The following is a 27,088-nucleotide window of genomic DNA, read 5'->3' on the forward strand; positions in this document are numbered from 1 at the left end:
AGATGGCAGCTACCTCTGGTCTCAGCTCTTTCAGTATGATATCCAGAGCCAAGGCTGCACGCTCAATCATGTGGTCATTCCGGCGTGCTGCATCGTATGAGTACACAGCAGACATGATAACTGAACCTGAATGCCTAAAGAACTGTTCAATATGAAGGATCAGGCGATGCGCATAGTAGAAAAACCACTCACACATCAATATGTTTCGGGTAGTCCAAAGAATCCCTCCAGGAGGTTCAATAAGAGTTCATGACTTTTTGTTACTTGCATGGGCCGAAAATTGTCTACTACACCTTCCCGGAAAGACTGGTGAAGAAATTTCCGCTGAAGCCGCCATCTGCCACCGTATCGCATGAATGCGGTATTGTAGTCGACGCCAAATCTAAAATCCATGCCTTATGACAAGAATGGTTGATAATTCAATAATTCCTACAGTTCATTGGTTGCGATCTCTGGTCGGTCAGAGTAGTTATGTGACCTATGTTCGAGGAGGTCTCTTGTAATTTTCTCAGAGTTGATAACGATGTTATCTTGACCAAACAGCCAGCTATATACGACGTCGCCTAAGAAACATTAGTCACCAAGGGTGGACTACATTCCGCGAGACCACTTGCCGTATTTCCTGCCCCATGCCTTGTAGGTAAGCCAAGGGGCACTCACATCGACTGCCAGTGCATTGCCTAGGATTGGAAGCGGAGTCGGACCTGGTGGAAGTCGAACATCGTGAGGCACTTTCGGTTTGGCAAAATAACCTCTGAGCGCAAAACCGATGGCAAAGGCGGCAAGAAGTGCTTCAAGCCCACCCATGACGCGGTCCGACATAGGAAGACGGACTAGTACAGGGGAGTGAGGGGTGCAGTGAGTAGAGTTGAGAAGGGTCTTAATATTGACAACTGCGGCTCGAGTTGTAACGCTACAATTTCGTACGAATCTTCTGATCAGTGAGACCTGGAGTACATAAGTATGTATGCGGAATCTGAATTGGAACACTGCATCAATATCATATGTGATGGCCCCAACGGCCCATTTCCGCTACTATCGGTCACCTGTGTCACCATTACCATCACTAATTAGTAACAAACATGTGATGCGATGTTTGTTACTAACTAGGGGGGAAGTTTATGCTGTGGTACTTCAGCGAGTTCCGCAGCACTCGGCGGTCACTTAGGTAGGTAGAAAAAGTATGGAAGCCCAGACACTCGCGCTCAATTAAGATAGGGCTCATACAAACACTACCAACATCACGTGATGTAAATAGTCACACTGCAGCAATTTTGAGGGAGAAAAGTGTGACATTGGCATATTTCGTGGGCTACATGACACTAAACAAAAAACAGTCTCCGGGCATAGCAATACAGACAAGGCCCCCACTGTTCCCCGGAAGCAGATTTCGGACTGCTTGTTTGACGAGAGAGAAATAAGAACATTTCAATGATGACTAAGCTATGCACATTGTCTACTGGTTCCATGCACAAGTGAGTCGTATGTTGGAACTGGCAAGTCGTTCGGCCCGAAACGCTGTCCTGCTGTCACACTGTGATATGTTCTATGTGTTCTGTTATCTTTCTGGTCAGAGAAGAAATATCAGATCTATTGCGATTCGAATAAGATCTGATCTACGAGTAATGAAAGTGAGAGTTGCATGTAAGTATTTGGGCAAAGCCCTGCAGGGGTTTTCGGCCAGAAACACTGCTCCGAACCTAAGAGATCAAGATGAGCTGTGATTCCCAAACACATAAGGAGCCCAGCGATGCGTCAGGTGCAGCTTGAACTCCCTGTTATAAGGAGCGGGGCGAGACATACCTTAAAATTATCGCAGTTGCGGCATGGTATAATGAGTGAAGGGTTCTATGATTGGGGTGTCTTGCAAGTATGGTGCCATTATCATAGTGTGATCATGTAGATAAATGGTGAAGGCTTCACTCGACCATTGTCCCATTGATTTGACGACATCAAATGGAATTCCCCGCAGCAAGTATTCCAGTGTTCCTCCAATTTGGATACTATGACCCTTCAACTCTGGGCATCCTCCTTGTTTGGCGATTATGCTGATTCTCTTTAGGAATGCGCTCCTTGTGAGGGGACGCATGCCATTGCTGTGTTTCCATGTGAATAGGTGATGTTCGGGTGAGGGATTATTGATTGTGAAGTGATTAATGAGTGCCGCTTTGGGATCTGATGCGTCTGATTGTTCTGCCCAGTAAATGTCTTCGCTGGTTAAGGAAGTCTTTGTGCGCGGTATGCATATCCTGGTTACTCACAGGCCATGACGGTCCTCACCATCTAATTGTGTGTCTCCTCGTTTGATGTGGTGCTCTGGTGTAAAAGCCTTGATTGATTTGACGGTTAACTCTCCAAGCCGCGCGAGTGAATAAAATGAACTAGTTAGGCACGCGAAGATGGCGACATTGAGAGGTGATTCTAGGTTGAGATGAGTCCGAATTTTAATGATGGATGTGATTATGAGTGGCTCTCTCTTTGAACATTTGGATCCAGCTGGAGCTTCATTAGCTGCTCCATCCAGCACTGATTTCAACTCTCCTTGTTCTACCTTCCATGCTTGCCCATGAAGAACGTGCCATGCCTGAATACTGAAGACGTAATTGGTCAAAGTCTTTCCTGCGTATGCACTGGCACAACTCGCGATGAAGGTGAGAATTATGAGGGTATCAGCAGGACATCGCTCATGTTCTGGAATTCCTCGCATATTGCAAAAGACGTGAAAAACCAATAAACCCGCTCCATATGACTCTCTGGTGCTCTGTGCCCAAGACGAGTTCATCACCATTAACACCCATTGAAGGTCTTGATCTGTGATGGTGAGAATATTTCCATCTGCGCTCCGGAATGATCGACTTTCAATTGGGTACCACAGTTTAAGTCGATCGCGAGCTAAACAGTGTGGATGTAATGGGGACACTGCTGGAGTCAGCCCTGCTTTGTATGGAGGTGGCTTTGATAGCGGGACTGTAGCTGTGAGTGGGGTCATGAAACGCATATGATCTCTCTGCTTTCGCTGTTCGGGTCCCATATTGCGACCCGAGACGTCATCCTGTGCTAACAGTGGAATGTTGGAAAGTAGACGAGCTGCGGGTATTGCGCCTTCAGGAATATGGTAGTTTGTTCAGTGTGAAATCGAAGGGATCATAGATGAAATGGCAGAGTGGATGGGGAATGGGGATGGGTGTGAGGAGCAAGTTTGGGTCACCATAGATACCTCAGGAAGGTGGATCGGCTGGATTGGCGCTGCTGGTGACGTATGTTGGGTGAAAAGAGTGTGTAGCTGGTAAGCTGGATAGAAATTCGAAGATTCGCCAAAAGACTTGGTTAATGGCCACATTGTGACTACATCCGTTCTTCCAGCCTTCAATGACCCCTTGGTTGTCTCTGTAGATGCGGAAGTGCTGTTCTGGTCTATCCAAGGCGATAATGTATCAAATGAGAAGTTCGAATCCGATTGCTTCGGCCCATCCAATATCCCTTTGTCCATCAAGCATCGACCACCCTGGGTATAATTTCCAGGCTCTCCACTGCTTTCCAATGATGATCCCGATTCCAATGCCAGAGCTGGCATCTGAGAATGCTGCTGGGTCGTGAAGTGTGAGTGGTTTGGGGATATTTCGTCCAACAAAGGTGCTCTGTAAAATGTTTGTCCACCACTAAAGATCCTCTGCCAGGCCTTTAACCGGCCTATGAGGTAAGAACGGACGATTATGACACATCTGCAGCATGACCTCAAGGCTTGTGAGGTATGCTCTACCTCGTGGATATACCAAGGAAATGTGCAGAAGTTTGCCGTGTAGCTTTTGCACGTCGTTAAGCACGTGTATAGTGTGATTTTTCCAGTCTCATACTGCGAGAAGATACTTTGACTTCTTCTCCTCTGCCAGATATACCAAATTACTTGTGAGGTCCCAAGTAAGACCAATGTACAGATTAGTATAGGCGAAGTAAGCATCCTTCTGAAGCTCCCAGGGAGTCCGTGTGGTATGAGACGACCAATTAATGTCATCAAAATTGTAGGTGAACATGTTGTCTTGTGGTGCTTGCGGCGAGTCTCCTGACAAATCGCGGATTGGAAATCTGCAATCTCCATCAAACTCTTTGATGGTCCTGTCATCAAAAACATGTCCGCCAAACCATATATGGCCGCCGTCTTGATGGCTACCCCTTTTGATGATGTCATTGTGCCACTGCCTCCATTGCTCATTATATCTGTCGAGAAATTCCTTCCATATGCGAAAAAATACATGGTCATCAACCCATCGTGAAGTGGGACCAATGCCCTGAGATCTAAAAATATCCAGTCCGGCGTCTGCGAGACAACCGTATACTCCTGCAGAGGGTGACACTCCAAAACACGTGCATGTGTCAATGCAGAATTGATCCTCCGCGACACGAACGACCGCTGCTGGCCATGGTGAGTAATGTAATGGAATTGTGCGATACACTTCCGATACGTCTCTTGTAGCCATTTGTGATCCTGGCGGTAACTGGCTAATGATGAGAGTGACCGTATGGAATGTTCCCCAGGTACTGGGAAAGTCATCTGGGTTGATACATGAATTGATTGATGGATTAGGGAATTTGATGGAAGGTGCATGAGGAAATGAGTAATCTTGTATGACCCGAAAATGTCCTGGTCGACCCGGTTTTGGAATGATTGAAAAGGGTGATGATTAGAAAGGACTGATGAGGGCCTCAATTTCAGCCACTGTACAAGGTCCAATGTATCTTTCTTTTCAGATTTCAGATTCAATGATAGACTGGAATTCATTCGTATATACGAGAATAGAATCCTTGTTCGAAGGAGCCTGAGTGATTTTAATGATGGGAAAATTAAGATGAAAGCCTCGACGGAGTCCTTCGGGAATATGAGAATATCTATCAATAAGGTTGGCTTGCGTAAGGCAAATTTCCCAAGCATTAGGGTCATATGGGGTGAGGGCTCTATGTTTTCTGCACTCGAGAGCATGTTTGTGCTCCATGCGAGGAGGCGGCACATCCAGAACAGAAGTGTTGACGGTCGTGTGTGGTTTCGCTGCATCCTGTGACTCATTGCCAATCACTGCAGATTGTGGGACCGTCTCGCATGGTGAGTACTTTTCTGACTCGGGTGCATAGAGTATTCACTGCGTTGTCCCAAGTTTTGGTGGCTTTGCACTCAATGATCTTGTGCGGATGTCTTCCCAAGTAGACTGCGCAAGTGGATAGGGTGTTCCCGCTTGCACCACTCCGAAAATCCCGTCGCGAACGCCCACTCGGTTCGGGAGATGCTGAGTGACGACAATAATCTTGTCCTGGACGTGGTGATGCCGAACGACGATGTGAATCCCGCATCGAACAATTATTGTCCCTGCCTCTGTGGTTTTGGCTTGATGAAGTACCTGCTGCAAGCGCATTGATCCTCTGATCCATCTGATTGTGAGTAGCCGCGTTATTATGACGCGGTGTAGCATAGAGTGAAGCGTATGATTTTTAATGTATATTGTGATGTGAAGTATGTAGCATGTAGCGAGTAGCGTGTAATGTGTAGTGTGTAGCGTGTATCAAGTCGCGTGTAGCGAGTCGCGTGTAGCATGTAGCATGTAGCGTGTAGTGCGTAGCGTGTGGTGTGTGACATGTAGTTCGTAGCGTGTAGCATGTGGCATATTGGATGTGGTAATGTTTGTTCGATTCGAACATTTATATGGAGTGATATAGGTCGTTAGTGTATGATCCTTCGTGATTTGAAGAAAGACACTGACCCTGTAGTCTCGCCTATTGTCCGATTTTGTACGCTCTTCGAGATAGACGTTAGATCTAGTCCGCTCTAGGAGAACCTCGTTGATTCGGGACAGATTGTATGTGCCTCCCGCAGATTTGACGGCGATGTGCCATCGTTTCCTCTGCTCTGCCTGGTAGATGAGCAATGCTTTCTGTGCTTGGGGGTCCTGCATTGAACGAAAGTTGTGAACCTGTAAATTTCTCCAAAACAGGGCCATCATCTTTATACGGTCTGCAGGCCACGCAGCCTCTTGCATTGTGTCAATGATGTGTGGACAAGCCTGACAGAAGTCTTTGAAGGTGAGGTTCTGATCATCGATAGCCGCTCCTGCATTTCACGCTGACGGCTGATACCCATGCTGTATCTCCTCCTGCTAGGGTGGCCATGACCATGGCGTCTTCGTCGACCGAACTCTTGAGTTTCGCGTCATCCAAACTGTCATTGGTGAAATACCATAGTTCAACATAATCTCCTTTGTCAAGTTTGCGAGTAGTGTACGCTGATGTAATGATTACCGTCTTCAAGGGCACGTCCAGGTCAAGCACTGTAGTTTACTTATATTTGTTCTTCTTCCTGTCCTCTCTCCATGCTGCTTCCTCTTCGTTGTGGTGGTCTTGTTCTTGCCTTTCCTGCTCTTCATCATTGAGCCTCTCCATTTGCTCTTGTCGTTCCCTGTCGACCTCTGTTTGTTCTTGCCATTGGGCCTTCTGTGCCATGTTCTCCGCTTGCCATATGTTTCTGAGTATTATAATAGCCTGGGCTTCAGTAATGTTCTCATTGGTGAGTTGAAGTCTCGTGTTGACGAATGCATCATCTGCGTAATTCGGACAGACATTTAGATTTGGGTCACTCAATAGGTGAGGCATATTAGAGGGAAGTGGATTAAGGTTGTTGTATAAAAGAAAGCGAAAGAACGAGTGCTACGACTAAGAGTCATTGAGTACTGAGAGCTTGCAAGTAGTAGTATGAAGCAAAGAAGAGATGTCCCAAAAAGGACATCTGCCACATAGATGACATTCTATGTTCGTCCTCGTTCCTCAGACTCACTTAGAATACAATTCACTTTGATATGTTTTATTTATGATCTTTATAGTCCACTTAACTATATTCTTCGCCATAGCGTCTGCACGTTAAAATGCCAACTGTCTAACAACCGTTTAGCTTATACCATGTGCACAGCGCATCAATACTTTATCCTATCTATGCGCAGTCATATATAACTTTGTACTGTACATGACTGGTACCTCAGGCATTGTCTCTCTCGAGTGCGCAACTGAGGTTAGTTACCCTTTTCATTGTTGTTCTGTCTACTCGTACTTATGCTGATTACCTTAGTGAACTGTCTTTGTATAGGTAATGATCTAGGTGTTGTCTCTCTTGAGTGTGCGACTGAGTGAACTGTCTTTGTATAGTCACGCACTGCTGAAGTTATACTTCTATTAGGTTATGAGCCCTGAGCTATACTGATAGCTCAACTGCCTCACGCTTCCCTGTTGAACAAGATCCAATCTGCGATGTCAACCACTGTACCCATAACAACTGATACACTCCCCAGCAATGTTCCCAAACTCAATGTTAAAGGAACAAACTGGGTGATCTTCTCGCTCCGCTTCCAGATTGCTGTTGAAGCAAAGGAGTTGTGGAAACACTTCGATGGGACAACCCCACGCCCCATCAGTACATCCACCACCACTCCAAGTGGGTCAGTTACTGTGTCCCTGCCAGACCCTGTCGACATGGCCAAGTGGCTGAAAAGCGAAAATCTCGCGAAACACTTACTTGCTCAGTGAATTCCTGACTCTACTGTGCTGCATGTATGAAACCTCATTGACGTAGCTGCCATGTGGATGGAGATCGTGCGCAAATACACCAAGAAGGGTGCCTATGCTCAGACCGATCTTCGAATGAAGTTTTTAGAGTCCAAGTGCACTAACAGTGGAGACATCTGCCAATTCCAAGATGACCTGCACGCCAAATGAGACGAGTTAGCTGCTGTTGGTGTGGTCATTGAAGAGAAGGACTACCGCTCTACTATAATCCAGTCCCTCCCAAATTATCTTGCCAGTTTCGCATCCAGTCAGCTCGCAGCTGCCCGACTGTACAGCCCATCACACACCATTGATCCCGATATTCTGATTTCATTAATCATTGAGGAGTCTGAGTGTCAAAACTGCAAGGATGGCTGCAACGGCAACAGCTGCGGCACGGCAAAAGGTCGAGATGGTGATGAGGCCTTATCTGTAGCCCCCACTGATTTCCCCAGTCGAGGGCGTGGTAATGGCAGAGGTGGTAGATGGGGTGGTTTCAATGGATGTGGCAGGCAGCGCCCGCCATGCTGGAACTGCAGTTCCAGAGAGCACTTCAAGGCTGACTGCCCACAGCCTGACAAGTCAGTAGGAAGAGATTCTATTGCTGTCGTCGTGAAAGGATCAGCCCAAGTCATTGATGACAATGACTCCAAGGACAACAGTGTTTTCGCTGTCGACACCTTGATGGAACTGGACTCTGACTTACCAGACCTCCTCACCCTGTCCGACTCTGACTCCGATGACAATGAGCCTGGATCCCATGCTACCAGAGATGCATACTGGTTCTCGGACATGGAAGAAGACAATGACGTGCCATATGTAAATGACGACATTGTTGAGCTAGCCGCTCATGTTAGTGATGAGCACACTGTGAAACCAGTCATTGAGCTATACGACTCTGGCTCAACAAGGCATATATCGCCGTACCGCGACCAGTTTGAGTCCCTCACCCCCATCCCCCCACATTCCTTTGCTGCTGCTAACAAGCAGTGCTTCAACACGACTGGGATAGGCAGCATGGTGATTGAAGTGCCGAACGGGGTAAACACATCACAACTACAACTCACCGAGGTCCTATTCTCACCCGAAGCAGGGTACATGCTCGTATCCATAGGATGGCTCGATGCACTTGGCTTTTCCGTCACCTTCACAGATGGTGTATGCACCATCTGCAATCCGTCCGATGACCTCGTTGGACGTATCCCAAGCTCCTTGAAGGGACTCTATTGCGTCATCCATGAGCACAGCCCAGATAGCGCAAATTCTGCGGTTGAAACCATTACCATTATGGAATTTCACTAACGCATGGGGCATATTGCACCCTCTGTAGCACGCCGCCTAGCCAAAAACAGTCTTGTATCCGGAATCAAGGTAGATTTGTCCTCCGGGGAGCAGACATTTTGCAAATTGTGTGTATACGCCAAGGCAACACGCAAGCCGATCGCCAAAGAATGCGGGGGTGAGTGCGCAAAGGACTTTGCAGCTGAGATCCACTCAGACCTCTGGGGCCCTGCACCCGTCGCAACGCTAGGAGGCCGCCACTACTATATCAGCTTCACAGACAACAAGACATGATTGACATACCTTCACCTTCTCTGTCAGAAGAGCGAGGCTTTCACAGCCTACAAGGACTTTGAGGCCTGGTGCAAAACCCAGCACAGCGCACGCGTCAAGGTTCTCCACTCATATAGAGGTGGAGAGTACCTAGGGAAGGATTTCACTAGTCACTTGAGGGCGGCAGGCACTGAACAGAAACTCACCGTTCATGACACCCTGCAGCACAATGGTGTCACTGAACATCTGAATCGGACCCTGCTGGAAAAGGTCCATGCTATGCTGCATGACAGTGGATTGCCGCAATTCCTGTGGGGTGAGGCCATGTGTCATTCTGTATGGCTGAAGAACTGCACCCCTACCAAGGTCTTAGATGGTGGTACACCACTCGAGGCTGCCACGGGAGTCAAACCAGACTTCCGGCACGTGCGCGCCTGGGGATCACCTGTGTGGGTTCGTCTTGAGGCAGGTAGCAAGTTGGATGGCCACATTGAGGAAGGTTGCTGGGTGGGCATAGATGATGCAAGTAGGAATGGTTGCAGGGTGTATTGGCCTGCTAGACGGCTCATTACTGTGGAATGGAACATGTACTAGGGCCCCTCCTGCGCTGAGTTGTTATCTCGCGAGGGGGAGGAAGATGATAACACACCTGGCGCAATGATACCGCCCTCAGCCACCACCCTCACTAACACAATCTCACCTCCTGCACCCCAGGTTCTCCCCACTGAGCCCGAACCCTCCACTAAACGCATCAGAAAGCCAAGTCAGCGACTTATGGACATTGTTGATGCTAACGGCCCCGTACCTCATGGTATTCAGCTGCCAACCGAGAACATCGACTCACAAGCCAACATTGAGGAAGAGGAAGCAGTAGAGAGGCTCCTCGCCATCATTGACAACCCAGATGATGAACTGTACAGCCTTGACCTTGCGATGGTGATTGATGAAGCAACCACAGAGTCAGAAGTGCTTGAGCCCAGCACCCTGGCAGAAGCTAGACGCCGCCCAGATTGGGCACAATGGGAGGAGGGCATACGTGAAGAGTTAGCGACCTTGCAAGCAGCAGGAACTTGGGAGCTTGTTGACTTACCCGACGGTGCTAATATTGTAGGCTCCAAGTGGGTTTTCCGAGCCAAGAAGGATGCCGCAGGGAGCATCATGCACCACAAGGCACACCTTGTCGCCCAAGGATTCTCCCAAGTCCCCAGCATTGATTTCTTCAATACCTACGCCCCAGTTTCCACCCTCACATCCATGAGAATGGTCCTGACAATGTCAGCACATCACGACTACAAGTTGCATCAGATTGACATCAAGGGAGCATACGGAAAACTCACCAAAGACAAGGTCATCTACATGCGCCAGCCCCCAGGTTTTGAATCCACCCAATACCCCAACAAGGTATGTCACCTCCACAAGATGCTGTACAGGCTGAAGCAGAGTGGGCGGCGCTGGTACCAAAGACTCATGGAGATACTGGTGAATGCACTGGGTTTCACCCAGTGTGCCATCGACCAAGCTGTATTTTTCAAATGGCAAGCAGGAGCCAGTGGCCACACAATTGTTGTCCTGCACATTGATGACTGCACAATTGCAGCTATGACGATGATGGAGATAGATGAGTTGAAGGGGGAGATTCACAAGCATGTGGAAATTACTGACCTCGGAGAACTCCATTGGCTGCTGGGAATCAAAGTCAAATGGAAATGTGACGAACGCACCATTTCCCTATCACAACGCACTTACATTGATTCTATCATCCACCATTTCAACTTTGATGAGCTCAAACCTGTCTCCAACCCCATGGAACCGAGCGCCAGACTCCATTCTGGCCAATCCCCCTCTACTGGAGCTGAATTTGTGGCTATGCGCCACATTCCTTACTGTGAGGCCATAGGTTCCCTCATGTACACATCTCTTGGAACCCGCCCCAACGTATCCTATGCCGTCACAACAGTCTCCCAGTTCTCTAGCAACCCTGGCATGCCTCACTGGGATGCCGTCAGGCGCATTTACTGGTACTTGATTGGGACGAAGGACTTGAAGCTGACGTATGGGGGAGTGCAGAGCACTTTAACTGGGTATGTGGATGCAGATGGGAGTATGGCAGAGGGTCGAAAGGCTGTCTCAGGGTACACCTTTTTGATTGATGGTGGTGCCATCTCGTGGTCGTCTAAATGCCTGGATATCATTTCACTCTCAATGACCGAGAGCAAGTGTGTGGCCGCGATGCACACTGCAAAGGAAGCCCTCTGGCTTTGTTCCTTCATCAGTGAATTATTCACGCCCCTTGTAGAACCTACCACTCTCTTCTCCGATAATCAGTCCACCATTGTGCTCATGAAAGACCATCAGTACCATGCATGTACTAAGCATATTGACATCCATTTCCACTTTATTCGTTGGGTCGTTGAACACAACAAGATTCGCCTCATCTATTGTCCTACTGCTGACATGGTTGCTGACACCCTCACCAAAGTGTTACCTTCACCAAAGGTCAAGCATTTCGCTGTTGAACTTGGGCTGCGCTCGACTTGAGGGGGAGTGTTGGAACTGGCAAGTCGTTTGGCCCGAAACGCTGTTCTGCTGTCACACTGTGATATGTTTCACTTTGATATGTTTTATTTATGATCTTTATAGTCCACTTAACTATATTCTTCGCCATAGCATCTGCACGTCAAAACGCCAACTGTCTAACAACCGTTTAGCTTATACCATGCGCACAGCACATCAATACTTTATCCTATCTACATGCAATCATATATAGCTTTGTACTGTACATGACTGGTACCTCAGGTATTGTCTCTCGAGTGTGCGACTGAGGTTAGTTACCCTTTTCATTGTTGTTCTGTCTACTCGTACTTATGCTGATTACCTTAGTGAACTGTCTTTGTATAGGTAATGATCTAGGTGTTGTCTCTCTCGAGTGCATGACTGAGTGAACTGTCTTTGTATAGTCACGCACTGCTGAAATTATACTTCTATTATTGTACTCATTTATTTTGAATCTTACATTTTCTTACTATAATTCATAGGTTTGCTACTCGATCGCTACAGTTTATGGATGTGTACCGCAAGGGATTACGGGGAAACAAGCTGCATATGCCGTCAAAAGATATCACAGTCATCGCACTCTCCCTTTATCTCTTTTCGAAGACCTTAATACTCTCAACTAATGAAGCATATATACCTATCTACTGATTCTATACACATACTCACCAGCCAGTGCCATTTTAACGTACTTATATGCATTTATCATTCCTAGAGATAAGTACTGTGACTGGCATCGAAGGTAAGTAACACTATGGTAACACAATGGTAACACTCCGGTCACAGCATGTGATGTTGGTAGTGTTTGAGTGAGCCCTATCTTACTAAACTAAAATTACTACATATGGTAGTTGGACCTCTAACACCATACTTGCATATTTGTTTCTGTTGAGTGGTGCATACCTAGTTGTCCAGATTCTATTTGTCTAAAGTGGTGAATGTCAATGACATAGTAGCGATGTTCAAAAAGTTCAATGACAAAAAGCTCAATATACAAAGTTCACATATAATCCAACTTCAATGAATTTGAGTGCAATCAAGAAGACCATATACAAGAAAAAACTGTCTGAGTTTAAGCTCCAAATGTTTCAAGTGCAAACCCCAGCCATCTGCAGAAGTCATTGCAAATGTGATGCTTCTCAAAATCACTAACTGCCTTGCTAATGTTCCCCTCCCCAAAGATATTGTCACTATCACTTTTATTTTATTTTATATAATCCAATTTATTGTCCTTTGGGGTCATTGACCCTATGTTGGACATAGCCCTTTATGTGGGGGCTTACTCCCACTTTTCTATTGTAAGTATATATGTGACTAGCTTGTGGCATAAAGTTGAACATGTACTCTGTCAGCATGTTGTCAGGCAAAAGCCGACACTGATTTTGTACAGAAGGAAAAATGTGGTGTGTGGGGTTGGTGAGCAATGAGTTGGTTTGGTGAGAGTTTGTGCTTTCTCTTGGCTTGTGCGCATGGTTGGATTGGGCTCTTGACTGGTTCATCTTCCTCAATACCTCTTCATTCCTACATCAACTTCTTCAGCCAGTGGAAGTCCTTCCCTCCAGTCTTGGAGTGTTGGTGTTTGTATAATTAGTTTACATGTGTGTTTCATCTTCTTTATATGCTCTGTTGTGGTATGGTGCTTGACATTATGTTATAATTTATGTGTCCAAAATCTCACCAAATGTGGGTTTTAGTCATCCTGTGCTATTGACATAACACATGAGTGGACTTGTTGCTTTCTCTGAAGTGAGGATGTAGGTGAGGGAGTTGGCCTTGTGTTGTAGGGTGTTTGAGAGTATGTGCCTTTCTGTTAAGGTTGTGCTCAAAGGGCTTCAGCTTCAGCTTGTGCGCTGTGCCCCTTACCTGAGTACATGCCCTTAATTTCTGAGGGGCAGAGGGGAAGTCCAGAGGTCAGACGTCGGGGGAGTTCGGCAGAACTCCGGAAGACTACTACAGACAAGTCCGGAGTAGAAATGGAACAGAGTTTAGACTACCCTAAGGTAGAGCTGGAGAATTAATCCTAAGGTTTAACCCCTAAGACTCGGAGGTAGACAAGAGATGAGACTCAAGTCCGGAGATGCAGGAATGAGCAGAACTAAGATGATATTCGAACTGAGGAGTTCCGGAGTATTACAGGAACTTATATACTGTAGGTATCATGTAAGTAAATCAGTCAGCAAAGTAAGGGCTATGTATGAAGCATGTGGAAAGTCTATTAGTAAGTGCATAACAGATCAAAGCAGTGAGGTTGGAAATGAAGTAAGAACAGACGGATCAGTAAGCATAGCGGAAAGGACATAACTGGTAGCTGGAGCAATAACTATTCTAAAAGGAGATAGGGGTGAGTATGGAGATGAAGGCGGAGTGCCAGGCGAAATAACAGGACGGGGAACTGGACTTTAGTGGAGGGGTTCTGGAGTTCCAGATTCGGAGGTATGGGATATGACACTTTCTCTCATGTATTGCAGGCAGTCGAAAAGGAAGTGGGATACTGTCTCTTCTATTCCTGGACAGATGGGACAGTGTGGAGATTCAGTCTTTCCTATGCAGTAGAGATGTTGGTTCAATGGTATGTGGTGAGTTCTGAATTAGGTGTGGATGCTGATTTGTTGTTTTGATAGGGTGGATATGAGTTTGATGAATCTATTGGATGGCATGGTGGGATCTATGGTTGATACTTGTGCATATCTTGGGGACTTCTTCCATGTGTCTGACCATCTCTTATTCAGTTCAGATTGATGCCATTGTTTTAGTGCTGAGATGCTGTCTGGTAGCTTCTTGACCTGAAGGTAAGTTGGGAGCCTTTTTCTCATGCTTGTGTGTCTTTTCCCTTTTGCTGCCTCTTTTGCTGCTGTGTCCACTAATTTGTTGCTCTCGATTCCCTTGTGACCTGGTATCCATTGTATTGTGAGGTAGAAGTTGATTCCTTGGTGATCTCTGTTCTCTGCTAGGCATCTTCTCATGCTACAAAAATGTTCTACTAAGTATCCGCCTGATTTTGTAAGGTGGCTCTCACTGGATTGAATTGCTGCTTGGTTGTCTATGAATATTGTTGCCAGGTATGTTGTGTTTTACTCCATAGCTGGAAGCTTTGCTGCTAATGTCAGTCCTACCACCTCCGCGTCATATACTGTGTGCTTTTGGTCTGATCCCAGATGGTATTTGAGTGTATGCAGTGCTTTTCCTCTTCACATTAGTATGGCTGCTGCCCCTATTCTCCTGTTGTGACCTGATCTGTCTGTGTAGATTTGGATTTCATCCATGAGATCCTTCTGCTCCTTTATCATATCTTCCTCCTTCTGCGTGATGGGTGTGTGGTAGACATTTTGTCACAAATTCCAAACACTAATCATTTTTCATTCCTCAGCTTTCCTCCGGCTACTTCCAGTTACTGAACCGGTCATGTGACTTCACTTCCTGTCACACCTTCACCTCTTCATGTATCACCCACTGCTTCTCCAATTGGCTCCCCTACTCCATGGGCTAGAACAATCTCGCTTCCTAAAGAAGAACTGGTCAGATCTTGGGTTTCTATTTAGTAGCCATCTTACTCATTTGCTTATATATCATAATATCATGATCAGTCATCCGCAGTATTGTATGACTCTTTTCTTATTGGCTGATTTCTTTCATACTCAGATATCTCCTATTCAATGTTATGTATATAAGTAGGTTAGTTAGTGTAAGTGCTCCTTAGACTTAACCTCTTCATTCTCTACAGTTGTAGTAGACCTAGACATTCACGCTCGAATCTATCTTGTTCTCATCACCATCTGTGACTGAGTCCTAGTGGTTGTTGTCTTACTTTACCATTCGGTGAACTCAGGTCATAACACATTTGGTGTTTGCATGTTCAACCTGTTGGTGGGGTCTAGCATTTCAATATCTTTTGGGTATGCCTGAAAGGAGGAGATGAGGTTGTGGAGCGATGATTGGTGTCGGATGACATTTTGAAATCTGATGATGTGTTTCAGGTGGAGGTGAAGAGGGTGATGTTGAGGCAGTGTGGCAAGATGGATTGCAGTGCGATGGCAGACTTTTTGGAGGAGGAGGGAGATTGGTAGGAGGTTGGCATGCATGTCTAGTAGGTCAGTAGCTGTAGTCTTCATAGCACCAGTGATACTCAGTGTGGTGATACTCTGCACCTCTCCTAGTCTTTTTGCTACCCCTAGTGATCCTCGTTGTTGAGTTGTCAAATTGTTGCAGTAAATTGGTCTGAACCATAAGTCTGTGCCATAGGTGTATTTCAGAACTGCTACTGTTAGGTATAGTTGATGCATGAGTTTTGTGGACACCCTGTTGGCTGGTCTTGATAGGTGTCATAGTTGGATTACGTATTCTGTACCCTTGGCTATGGTGTGACTTGTGTGGTGCATCCAGTTCAATTCTTGATTGACGAGTAGACCGAGCAAATGGTGATGGTCTGTTGGGGTGATGGTGGTGTTTTGGATGATTAGTGGGGGGTGTGTTTGAGTTTTGCTGTGGGAGAAGTCTATTAGTGTGAATTTATTTACTTTGAATTTGGAATTATGATCTCTGGACATTGCAGTGCTCTGTCAGGTCTCTCCATCATGTCCTTGAGTGTTTCGTGTGTATCTTCAAAGGTTGGGCCTACCACTGTATGTGCTGTGTTGTTGACAGATGCTAGGGCTGTTTCCTTTCTTCCAGGGTTTACAATATCAATCAAGTTGGCATTATAGATGAGGTAGGTGATCATCGAGGGGGTCCCCTTGGCCTATGCTGTTTCTTACTTCAATCCAGTTAGATGTGGTGTCATTGAATCTGAGTTGTGTCCTTCGTCCTGTGAGCATGTGTGTTGTGAAATGAACTATTTCCAGTGGTAATTGTTGTTTCTTCATGTTGTGAGCCAATCTATCTGTTACAGTGTTTGGAAATGCTCCTTCAATGTCGAGAAATAGGATTGAGACAACTTTCCCATTGCACCATGCGTTCTTGACTGTTGTTTCTAATAGGTGCAGTAAGTTGGTTGTTGTTCAACCTGGTCATCCTCTGAAGTGGGTTTTGGGTAGTAGATTGTGGTGTTCCATGATGAGTGACACTTGATCTGCAATTATCACTGTTAGTAGTTTGCATGTTGTGTTGATGAGGGCTGTGGAATGATACACTTTTGGGATTGAGTAATCTGCCTTTCCTGGTTTCTTCAGAACTACTGTGGTGAATTCCTGCCAGGGTTCATAGTAGGTGTTGAGCATGAATACTGCATTGAAGAGGTTTCATAGGTAGGGCATGAGGATCATTGAGGCATGTTTGAATACTATATTGCAAATCCCATCCAGTCCTGGGGCTTTGTATGAGCTTGTCAGAACCGTGCCTAGTAGGTATGAAAGACGTTATGGAGGGGCTTAGCTTCAGCTCGTACGCTGCGCTCCTTAGGTGAGTACAGTTCCCTTAACTTCGGAGGATGGGTAGAGGCTTGCTGAAGATTGACTCTGATGTGCTCCAACAGAGGTTCGGTAGCAGGGGACTATGTCTGACACACTCCAACAGAGGTAAGGCTATGAGGGACTAAGTCTGATGTAGAAAGTAAGGTGAGGACTGTCAGAAGACAGAGGCGGAGGTCAGTGAGATAAGTCTTGAAGTCGGACTTGACAACGATCAGGACTTTAAGCTGAGTTGGAGGTGGTTAGGATAGGTTCGAGTCTATATTTATATTATAGAAGCAATACTGGAATACATAGGGTTTATATACTACAAGAACCTGGGCTATGTGGCACAGCGCAGCGGAGTACAAAGTAATAATGAAAGGGACAATGAACCATAGTATATAACAAGCTAAATTAGAATGGAGGATCAGATCATACAAGGTACAAGACTAGATGGAAAACAGACTGTACAAAGGAAACTCGGAAATGGACTGACAGGTGCCTCGTACCTTGATCGAGTCAGGGGCAGAGGAATGTACCTGACGTCAGAGATACATTTTGAGAGGTGAAGGAGCATATAGGAGGGTGGAGGATGTTAACTGAGGGTGGAGATGAATTATCTGGATCGTGGATATGATAAAGCTGGTATTCACTATTGCTTTCACAATGTGTTCCTCTGTAATTGGTGTGAATTTTTCAGCTAGTTCTGGTAGTTGTGCAGAGGTGGTTGTTTCTCAATTCTTCCCATAGATGGTGGTGAGTGTAGAAGTTGCCTAGAAGTATGATGTGATCAGCAGGGGATGGTCGGATGATTGGGCTTTCATTTTTGAGGTATGTTGCTAGTGTGGGGATGGTTTCTTGTTTCATGCTGTTGTCATATATATTGAATATGGTGATTTTTCCAAATTTGCCTTTCAATTGAATAACTACCATGTCTGGCAAGGGGAAGGGTAGTTGCCTCCAGTTGTTTGTGTTGATCCTTTGGTGGATATTGATGATAGGGATGATTTTGAGGACTTGGATGCACAACCACACCCAGCTGAATGACAAGAAGCAGAGGCACCCCTTGGTCACCAGCTCATTATTGGGAAATTTCCATGGTGCCACACAGGTGTTCCAGTGCATCTCTCCCACACTACAGCTTTTGAGTCTTACAAGAATGTACTGCAAGGCGCAGAAAATGTTTGGGTTCCCTTTGTGTCTCACATAGATTATGAGGTTGCAAAGTGGGCAAGGTTCTGGCTCAACTGCTTTTTCAGAGCTGCTCATAATTGATGGCATGAGCTTTCTCAATTGGGTCATGATGGGCCAACATTTTTAACAATGTTTATATAGCTTCATGATGCCTTGGGTCTTTCATACTGAAACACCCATAAACTCAATCAAATCATTGACCAACAGTTACTGTGCAGATGACCATGTTTAAAACATGAAGAAATCATCATTGCAGATGAGACATTTGATGTTTACTCATGCAACATCATGGAATGTGTCAAAGCTCTTTATTCAGATCCTGAATTCTCACAACATCTCAACTATGCTCCTGAACACCATTATGTTGACACTGACAAGACTATCCAAATGTGCCATGATCTCCATACTGGCAAGTGGTGGTGGTCCACCCAGGCAAGTCACTGAAAAATTTGCTTGAATCATATTAAACTTACCACAATATTATTTAGAAAGAACTTGAAGCCAAGAAACCTGGAGCAACAGCCATACCCATCATCCTTTTGTCTGACAAGACACAGGTTGCTATGTTTTGAAACAAATCTGCCTATCCTGTCTATATGACAATAGGCAATATTCCAAAGGAGATTCATTGAAAGCCATCTTGACAAGCATGGATCCTGTTCACCTATCTACCAACTTCAAAACTTGATCATATCATGAACAAGGCTGCAAGGTGTCGGATGGCAACAAATTTATTTCATGTCTGTTTGCATCACATTCTAGAGCCTCTGAAAGTCCCTGGTGAGGATGGTGTTGCTATGGTCAGTGGAAATGGAGTTGTGCATCAAGGACATCCTATTGTTGCTTGTTATTCCACAGATTACCCTGAACAGTTGCTAACAACTGAGATGAAGTCAGGAGAGTGCCTGAAGTGTGATATCCCACATGAGGAGTTGGGAAGTCTAGATGTTCCTGTGAAGTTGTGTGACCTTGAGGCAATTCTTGCTACATTGTCCCTTATTGATGAGGATTATGACCTGTAGAGATAAGTGTGTCAGGAGTGTGGGGTTAAGCCTGTCTTCAAAACATTCTGGCTGGATCTCCTGCATGCTAACATATTCCAATCCATCACACCAGATGTGTTACATCAACTCTACCAGGATATCATCAAGCACCTCATTGAGTGGATCAAGGAGACATAGAGCAAAGCGGAGATTGATGCTCATTGTCACAGGCTTCCCCCAAACCACAATATCTGCTTGTTTCTAAAAGGGATCAGTAGCCTTTCCCATGTTAGTGGAACTGAGCACAATCAAATCTGTCACTTCCTGCTCAGCATTGTCATTGGTATATGGTTGCCTGGTAATCTCAATAATGCTTACCTTACTCATGTCATTTGTGCCATCCTTGATTTCCTTTACCTTGCACAATACTCTTATCACACTGATCAAACTCTGGCACTTCCCAAAGCTTCATTCCTTCCATCACTATGTACATATGATCAAAATGTATGGCATGACCAACAACTACAACACCAAGTACACCAAACATTTACACATTGACCTCACAAAGGACACTTACAGGGCTACCAACCATAAAGATGAGTATAGTCAAATAATACTCTGGCTCAAAAGACATGAGAAGATGCTGTGGCATGATAACTTTGTCCAATGGCATCTTGTTGGTGATCTTGCCCTGCAATAAAGGTCACCACCAGACATGGATTATTGTCAGGAAATCAAGATGACCAAACACCCAACTGTCAAACATGTTCAATTGGATCACATTGTGTGGGAATACAGTGCCACTTTTTTCACAGCAGCATTGTGTTAAGACCGTGCTCAGGGGTATGACAGAGTCTGAGGGGCTTGGCTTCAGCTCATGTGCTGTGCCCCTTACCCAAGTATGTGTCCCTAATTTCAGATTGTAGTCCAACTCGAGTTCTACAAGCTCCAACAGGACGTTGGAGTAGAGGTCCTCCTTCGGAGGACCGACGGACTACTAGATAATTATGGGAACATAGGGCAGAGATTGGTCCGCCCTACAGGGGAGAGTCGGAGGGCTACTGCAGTCAGAGCTAACAGTAGGAACGGAGCAGAGGAGACTGTTCGGATGAAGTCCAAAGCAGAATGGAAACACAGAGGACAAAGGTACAAGAGTATTAGCCACAAGTCCGATATGCAGGAAAGGCGGCGGAGGTGCAGGAAGTCGGACAAGCAGAGAAGGTGGCCGACCTAGGGAGTCAATCCCCTAGGCCAGTAAACAGGAGTTGTCAAGGATTTTGCCCAAAAACAGGGACAAGAAAGCAGGGCTTAGAAAAGGTAATATTCAGACTAAAGATCTACAGACAGATGTACATATGTTTATATACTCTAAGTAAGTAGCATAGCATAGCAGAAGGCTATGTGCTGAGTGTACAGAATTACTAGAAAGATGACTGAGACATATGAGAAGGAGGCTTGGAGAATAGTATGTACGCGACAGATCAATAATCACTCAGGTATAGGAATTACTGGTGATCTGAAAGGAGGAACTATGATACTAAATGGAGATAGGACCAGTTGAGTGGTTCCTAGTCTAGGAGTGGACTGGTGAGGCGGTTGGGCAGACTAATAGTTGGGTGAAGCGATATGAGAGAAACTAGAGGAACCAAGTGGGTTGGAAAAGCGGAGATGGTGGAGGGAGTAGGAGTAGGATCAGTCAGACCAACAGAGGGGAGGAGTGGAGCTCCAGATAGGGTTGGATGGTAGGGATATAGTGTTGGAGGAAATAGGGGTAGTGTTGGAGGAGCGGAGTGGAGTTGGGTGGAGGTAGCAGGGCTAGTCCTACTGAGATGCACTTCATGCATTGTCGGAGGAGGGATGGAGCGGACGGGAAAACAGGGAGTCGGACCAGTGGTGGGAATGTTCACAGGTGGTATTGGACGTGCTCGGATCCGGTATATGACACATTGGCTCATTATGTGGTTGGCAGAAATCAACCTGGTTTATCTGCAGCACAACATATTGTATCCCTATCCTGTCAGTACCTTTCCGCATTGTACCTGGAACTTTCTGGCACTTGCACAACCTGTTCTGCAACATTCCCATGCACTTGCAACCCATTTCACAACCTTCCTGCACCTTCGGAACCCCTAACCTGGAAGCCTTGCAACTGTGTTCAGTGGGATATCCTCTAAGGGTCAAACATTGTTTACTTAGTAGACATAGTAGCTAGGTGTTGCCAGACCCAACATTAGTCTGTGCCTCAACAGACTTGTTGTACCCACAGCAGGAATGTTGTGGAACGGGTTGTGCAAGCATGGGAAAGTTCCGGTGTGGGGAATTCCCCCACTGTAGGTGTAAAACCCCGTCCTTTCCACATTGTCTCACATCAGTTCTGCATATTCCGCACGTTCCACGTTTCCCACACATCATCCAATGGGTTCCGCATTCCTGCGCATCCTTCAGAACCCGCCCGCACTATCCAATATTCCCGCGCATCATCAGACAACCTTCGCATGTCCTGTCCCCATCCTTCCAGGTTCATTGGTACGCTGTATCTCTCTTCCCATTGCTTCTAACGTTATCCGGATCACACTGACACATGCCCTTATGGCACGGACCCCTATTCTGGAGTATTGCGCCCATGTGCACTGCCTGCCTTCACTTCCGCTTCCTGAGAACTTACTACCAATACCTCAGTGTTCCTTGAAAATAATCTTCCCTTTAAGTAGTGGTACTCAGGGCTTGGGTGTTTTTTATTGAATCCCATCTTTTACCTTCCCACTTTTCCTTCACCTTACTAGAGGACCGCTTTGACTTATGCCCACTATCAATCTAACCTTGTGATATACTTCCTTCAACTTGACCTGCAAGTTCCGACGAATCAGTACATTCTGCACTTTATCCGTTTGAGTTCTGTTCCATTCCGCTTGGGTTCCGCTTGATTTCCACTTGTTCCGCTTGAGTTCTGCTAGTTCTGCTAGTTCTGCTAGTTCTGCTTGTTCTGCATTTTTGCGGATCCTCATCCTACCTGCAGTAGGGTTTATTAGGGTCGTTTAGACAGAGACTAGTACTCCCCAGTAGCAATCCCCTTTAGGGTCGAATGTGCTTGTTCTCAAGTGAGACAGCAGGCAGCAAAGACCCAACTGTGTAGTAGATCAATTTTATGCTGCTGCACTTGTTGTACCCACACCAGGTACAATGCAGAAAGGTACTGACAAGATAGGGATCCAATATGAGGTAACAAGGTATGAAAGCTAGTGTTTTCAAGGTAAGGAATGTCAAGGTAAGGATCAGGTATGTCGAGGTAAGGTCAAGGTATAGGGATTACCAATGTAAACTCAAAAGAGCATCCCAAGGTGACTACTTCTAAGGTAAGTCCAGAGAGATACAGTAAAAGTGAAGTGAAGTAGTTGTATAGTAATACCTAGTACTTATACTATCAAAACTATGTCAAGTAAGGAAGGGATAGAGATAGGGAAAGGTAGGAATAGGTAATGACATGTAATAAGGCTGTATACTTTGTAACAAGACATGAGGACAAGCTAAATATGTATCAGAGGGCCAGATGGACAGTGGATTGATCACTAGAGAATTCTTAAGGTTGTTCCAAAGGTTCCAAAGGCGTGGGAATGCATTGCAAGTGTCTGGGTCCATGGTAATATGACTGCAACTGCTCGGATAGCACAGGAAAGCTTCTGGGTAAAGTACACAATGTGTCACAAGGCAAGGGAACATGGTTACAACTATTGCCTGCAGCACAGAACAAGTATGTGGATGTGGGTCACAGAAACAAGGATTCCAAGCCTACAGTGAGGGCAATCCTCACACCAGTCTAGTCTTTTGGTTCACAGCAAGAAAACAAAGACCAGTCTAGGTCTGGTTGTGCCAAAAAAAAATCAAGAAACTAGACCTGACCAGACTTTCAAACACTATTGACAGGAGGCCACAGATGCAGTATTTCTCCTGCAAAACTTTTTTGGACTTGAAGATCATTCTACCTCATAAACTAGCTCCTTCATACTCTACTTTATCTTCTTCGTCCCTTCTGTTTGAACTCAGCTCACCCTTGAAGGCACACAATTTTATTTATCATAATGTACACCAGCTGTTTTCTAGTGTCCCTTCTTTGAGCCTATTGCCTCCCAGCCTAGAGGAATACAACTTGAAACAAGGCATTTTTTCTCTGCAGATGCAGAGATTGCCACTGGTCACCATTCTCATTTAGGGTCCAACCAATTCAAACAGCTCCAGATCATGAAGTTCAGTTGGTGCAAATCCATTGTAGATCACGCTGCTTCCAACTTGATCACTGAAGAGGTCTTTCTCACTGACTTCACAGAACTCCTTCACTGTGATGATGAGACAGTTGAGTGGGAGAACAGAGAGGATGAGGTGTTTAGTGATGCATCAGGCCTGGCTTGACCTGAAAGCCAGGGCTTGGGCCTGGAAAAAACTCAGGCCAGGCCCTTTAGGAGGGCTTGGGCCTGGCTTGGGCTTGGCTCGGGCCTGGGCCAGGGCTTACAAGTTAAAAATATGTCATTTATTTCACTACCAGAAACAATTAGACTCAATACTCAACATCTGATACATCTGAAATGACCTCCTTCTCCCCATCATCTGGTTCCTCTGATGCTAATTCTAAAGTTGAAGTAGGGGCCTCTCAGAAGATCAAATCACGTTGATACATCATGTGAAGCACCTGAATTGCCTCTACAACATCACCCTTCAAGTGGTTATGACACTTGGTGACAGTTAGAGCTGCAGCAGAAAAAGCTCACTCACTCAAAACTGAAGTAGCCATGATAGACAAATGATCATGGGCAAGGTATGCCCATACAGGGTACTGACGAGCATTCACCTATAACATTAAGCCAGATCAACAACAATTCAGTTGACATGAAATGATACCTTACCCCCACCACTGAATGATAGACATGTTATCGGGAACTAGAGTAGATGAGTTAAGGTAGAGGTGGAACTCTCTTAACCATGGCAATTGGGGATCCCCTTCCGACTCTTCTGGTTCATCGTCACCACTCTCATCATCACTAGAGAGCTCTTGAAGAAGTCCATGTACCTTACCAGACTTCTTTTTTGGTGATGATGGAACACCATGCTCACCATACAACTTAATATGCTCTTCCTTAAACTAGTCTAGATGTAAGCATATATCTGCTTCTTGAACAAATTCATAATTTTGCAGTGCATAGCATTACAATTCAACAGAACAACACTGCTCATAGCATGAGCTGCTACAACAATCATCTTCTGGAAGCTCGGATGATCAATTGCTTGAATAGACTGCAAAACAATCAAAAATCACTGTGAATACAATAAATCAACACCTACCTGGCTAGTGGAAATTAGCCACTCAATAGCGGCTTCATGAAAGACTGTGTCCATGTATGGGACAACAACCTTACTGGAAGGATTTTCTTGCAGATGGCTGTCAAGACTTGTTTGCTGCACATTTGCAATAGCTAGCACTGTTTTGCATTCCTTGATATCTTGAGGCAACATCGACTCAAAGTTATTAGTCTTGCACCATCAACAATAATTATTCTGTAGTAAACATTAAAGTGTCAAGTATCAAAATGAAAAACAAACTTACTGAATGCCGGAATGCAATATGGCGTCAACATGTTGATGTGTCACTAACAATCTAACATGGGTACCCTTTCTTTCTGCAACTCTGTCAGTGGAGATAGTGAAGAAAGATTATGTACTTACTTGCATGACTCACAGTCTCAGACTGAACATGTTTTCCCATCCTTGGCCTTGTGTGGATAGGGTTTGCCAAAAAAAATGCACTGACATCACTGCCCCTCTCCTCACGTCAAAGTACAGGTGTCATCAATATATCCTGTACATCGATATCGGACAAAAAATTGTCCATGGCTGCAGGTGTTGCATTGCAAGTACTTGGAGTCTCTTCTGTTGGTTGGTGGGGAGGTTAAGTTATAGTACCAGTGAATAAAAATACATACCTGTGTCATCAATGAGAGATGCAGAAGAACAGGCATAATCCATAAATGACGGATCATGAGCCCAACAAAGGTGTTGGCCTATAGAATTGAAAGAGTAAGTATACAAATGCAGAGGCTGCAACATACCTTTGTGGCCTGCAGCTTCATCTCCTTCACTGGACAACTCCACTAAGTCTTCTGTCAAGGAAGGAGTCTAGTCTGCATCCGCCAAATTGCACTTGCCAGCATTTCTCAAGTTGGTGATAGCTGTAGGTTGGAGAGTCTGTTGAATTTTTTTATGGCTGCTGAGTTCTGGTGTTGCACTGTTGTTAGAGTTGGTAAGGCGAGATGATGGAATGATATTGTACTTTGCTCACACAGTGACGGTGACAGGTGTGTCATCATCAGAGATCACTGTGGGAAGCATCAGTGCCATCGCATTCTGCCAGTAGATCAGTCACACAAAGAATCACTCACTGGTGGTGCATAAACTGTACATCATGGTGGAATATGCTGCCAGTGTTTCCAAACTGGGAAGCCTGGGCCTGAGCCCCAGGCTCGGGCCTGTCCAACTCACAGGCCAGGCCCAAAGCCCTATAAGGCCCTTACCTTGGGCCTGGCCTACAAGGGCTCGGCCCAGAGGGCCTCAGGGCCTCAGGCCAGGCCCAATGCATCACTAGAGGTGTTTGCTGGATCATACTAGCTAGTAGCTTGAATATGTTTGTTATACCTTACAATGCAACCAGTTGTACTGTAGACTGGTTGCAACCAGTTTTTCAGTGGTCCATCACTTATGCCCAAACCAAGCAACTGGCAATCAGACCTGAAAAGACTGCAAAATAACTGCAACTGTGGTCTGGTTCAAAAAAATTGTGGTCCAGTCCAGTTGCTGGTCTTTTTGTGGTCCAGCAACTGGACTTTGGAACACTATATTCAGTGTCCATACTGTTCCCTTCCCTCAGTCTTTCCAACTAAGACTGAGGTGAGCTACTTACTATGACTCCTCTGCATACTTAGTGCTAACAATACATAGTTTTCTCTTACTCATTTCTAGGTATGCACTTGTCATAGCTTTAGTCTTTCCAACTAAGACTGAGTTTTCTCTTACTTGTTTCTAGTCTGAGCTGTTAAGAGGTGATCCGTCAGCGCACCCGAACCGGTGTGGGGAACATCCCCACTGTAGGCCCGTATCCTGCATATTTCCCACGCCTTCCCACCATTTTCCCACGCATTCCGCTACCCATCCGCATCTTCCCCGACCCGTCCGCTACACGGAACCAAGCGGAACCCAGTGGAACCCAGCGGAACAATCGCGTACCACACGCATTATATTCCTTCAGCCTTTGGAATATCCTCCTCTGTCCTGTCCATGTCCTTCCATCCTCGCTGGTGAGTACTAGCTACGTTCCCCATGTCACTAACATGTTCCTATCTCATTTCCCATGTGTTATGGTACTTATACGGATCCTTCCGCTACTTGGGACCGATTTCTTATCTCACAGCCTCACCCGGTTGTAGCATATCGCATTTCGGAACCCCTTCCTATATAGGTAGCAATAGATGGGATCTTAGTTTTTTACCTTCTGATAGACTCGACTCCACTTCCACTTACAGAGTACTTCCCAGTACTCCACTCACTGTTTAAAATATCTTCCCAAATCTATTCCTGATCACATTGCATCGTTCCCACCCCCGTGAGTTCCGCTCGAAACGCCTGACATCGGATCCAACGACTTGGAGCAAGTACCAGACACAAGCCTGGTCCGACTTTGCCCAATCATCCTCCTGCAGGCTTGTAGTTTCTTTTCCCTCCATTTGTTCCCCATTAGCTCCGTTTGTTCCCCGTTTGTCCTGTTTGCTCTGTGTTAGTTCCGTTAATTCCCCGTAGTTCCGCTTGTCG

General features: G+C 45.7%; 1 protein-coding gene across 1 annotated transcript; it reads right to left on the minus strand.

The window, feature by feature from the left end:
- Positions 1-5,849: 5,849 nt before the first annotated feature.
- EDB91DRAFT_1029705 (uncharacterized protein) lies at positions 5,850-6,086 on the minus strand (the record flags this gene model as incomplete). Its single annotated transcript, XM_041312694.1, has 1 exon — positions 5,850-6,086. A coding segment is annotated over one exon (237 nt), but the record flags the coding sequence as incomplete, so codon positions are not given.
- Between the last annotated feature and the right edge of the window lie 21,002 nt (positions 6,087-27,088).

This window comes from Suillus paluster (assembly GCF_016628075.1).
Source record: "Suillus paluster strain FC165 chromosome Unknown EDB91scaffold_193, whole genome shotgun sequence".
Classification (NCBI taxonomy): Eukaryota; Fungi; Basidiomycota; class Agaricomycetes; order Boletales; family Suillaceae; genus Suillus; species Suillus paluster.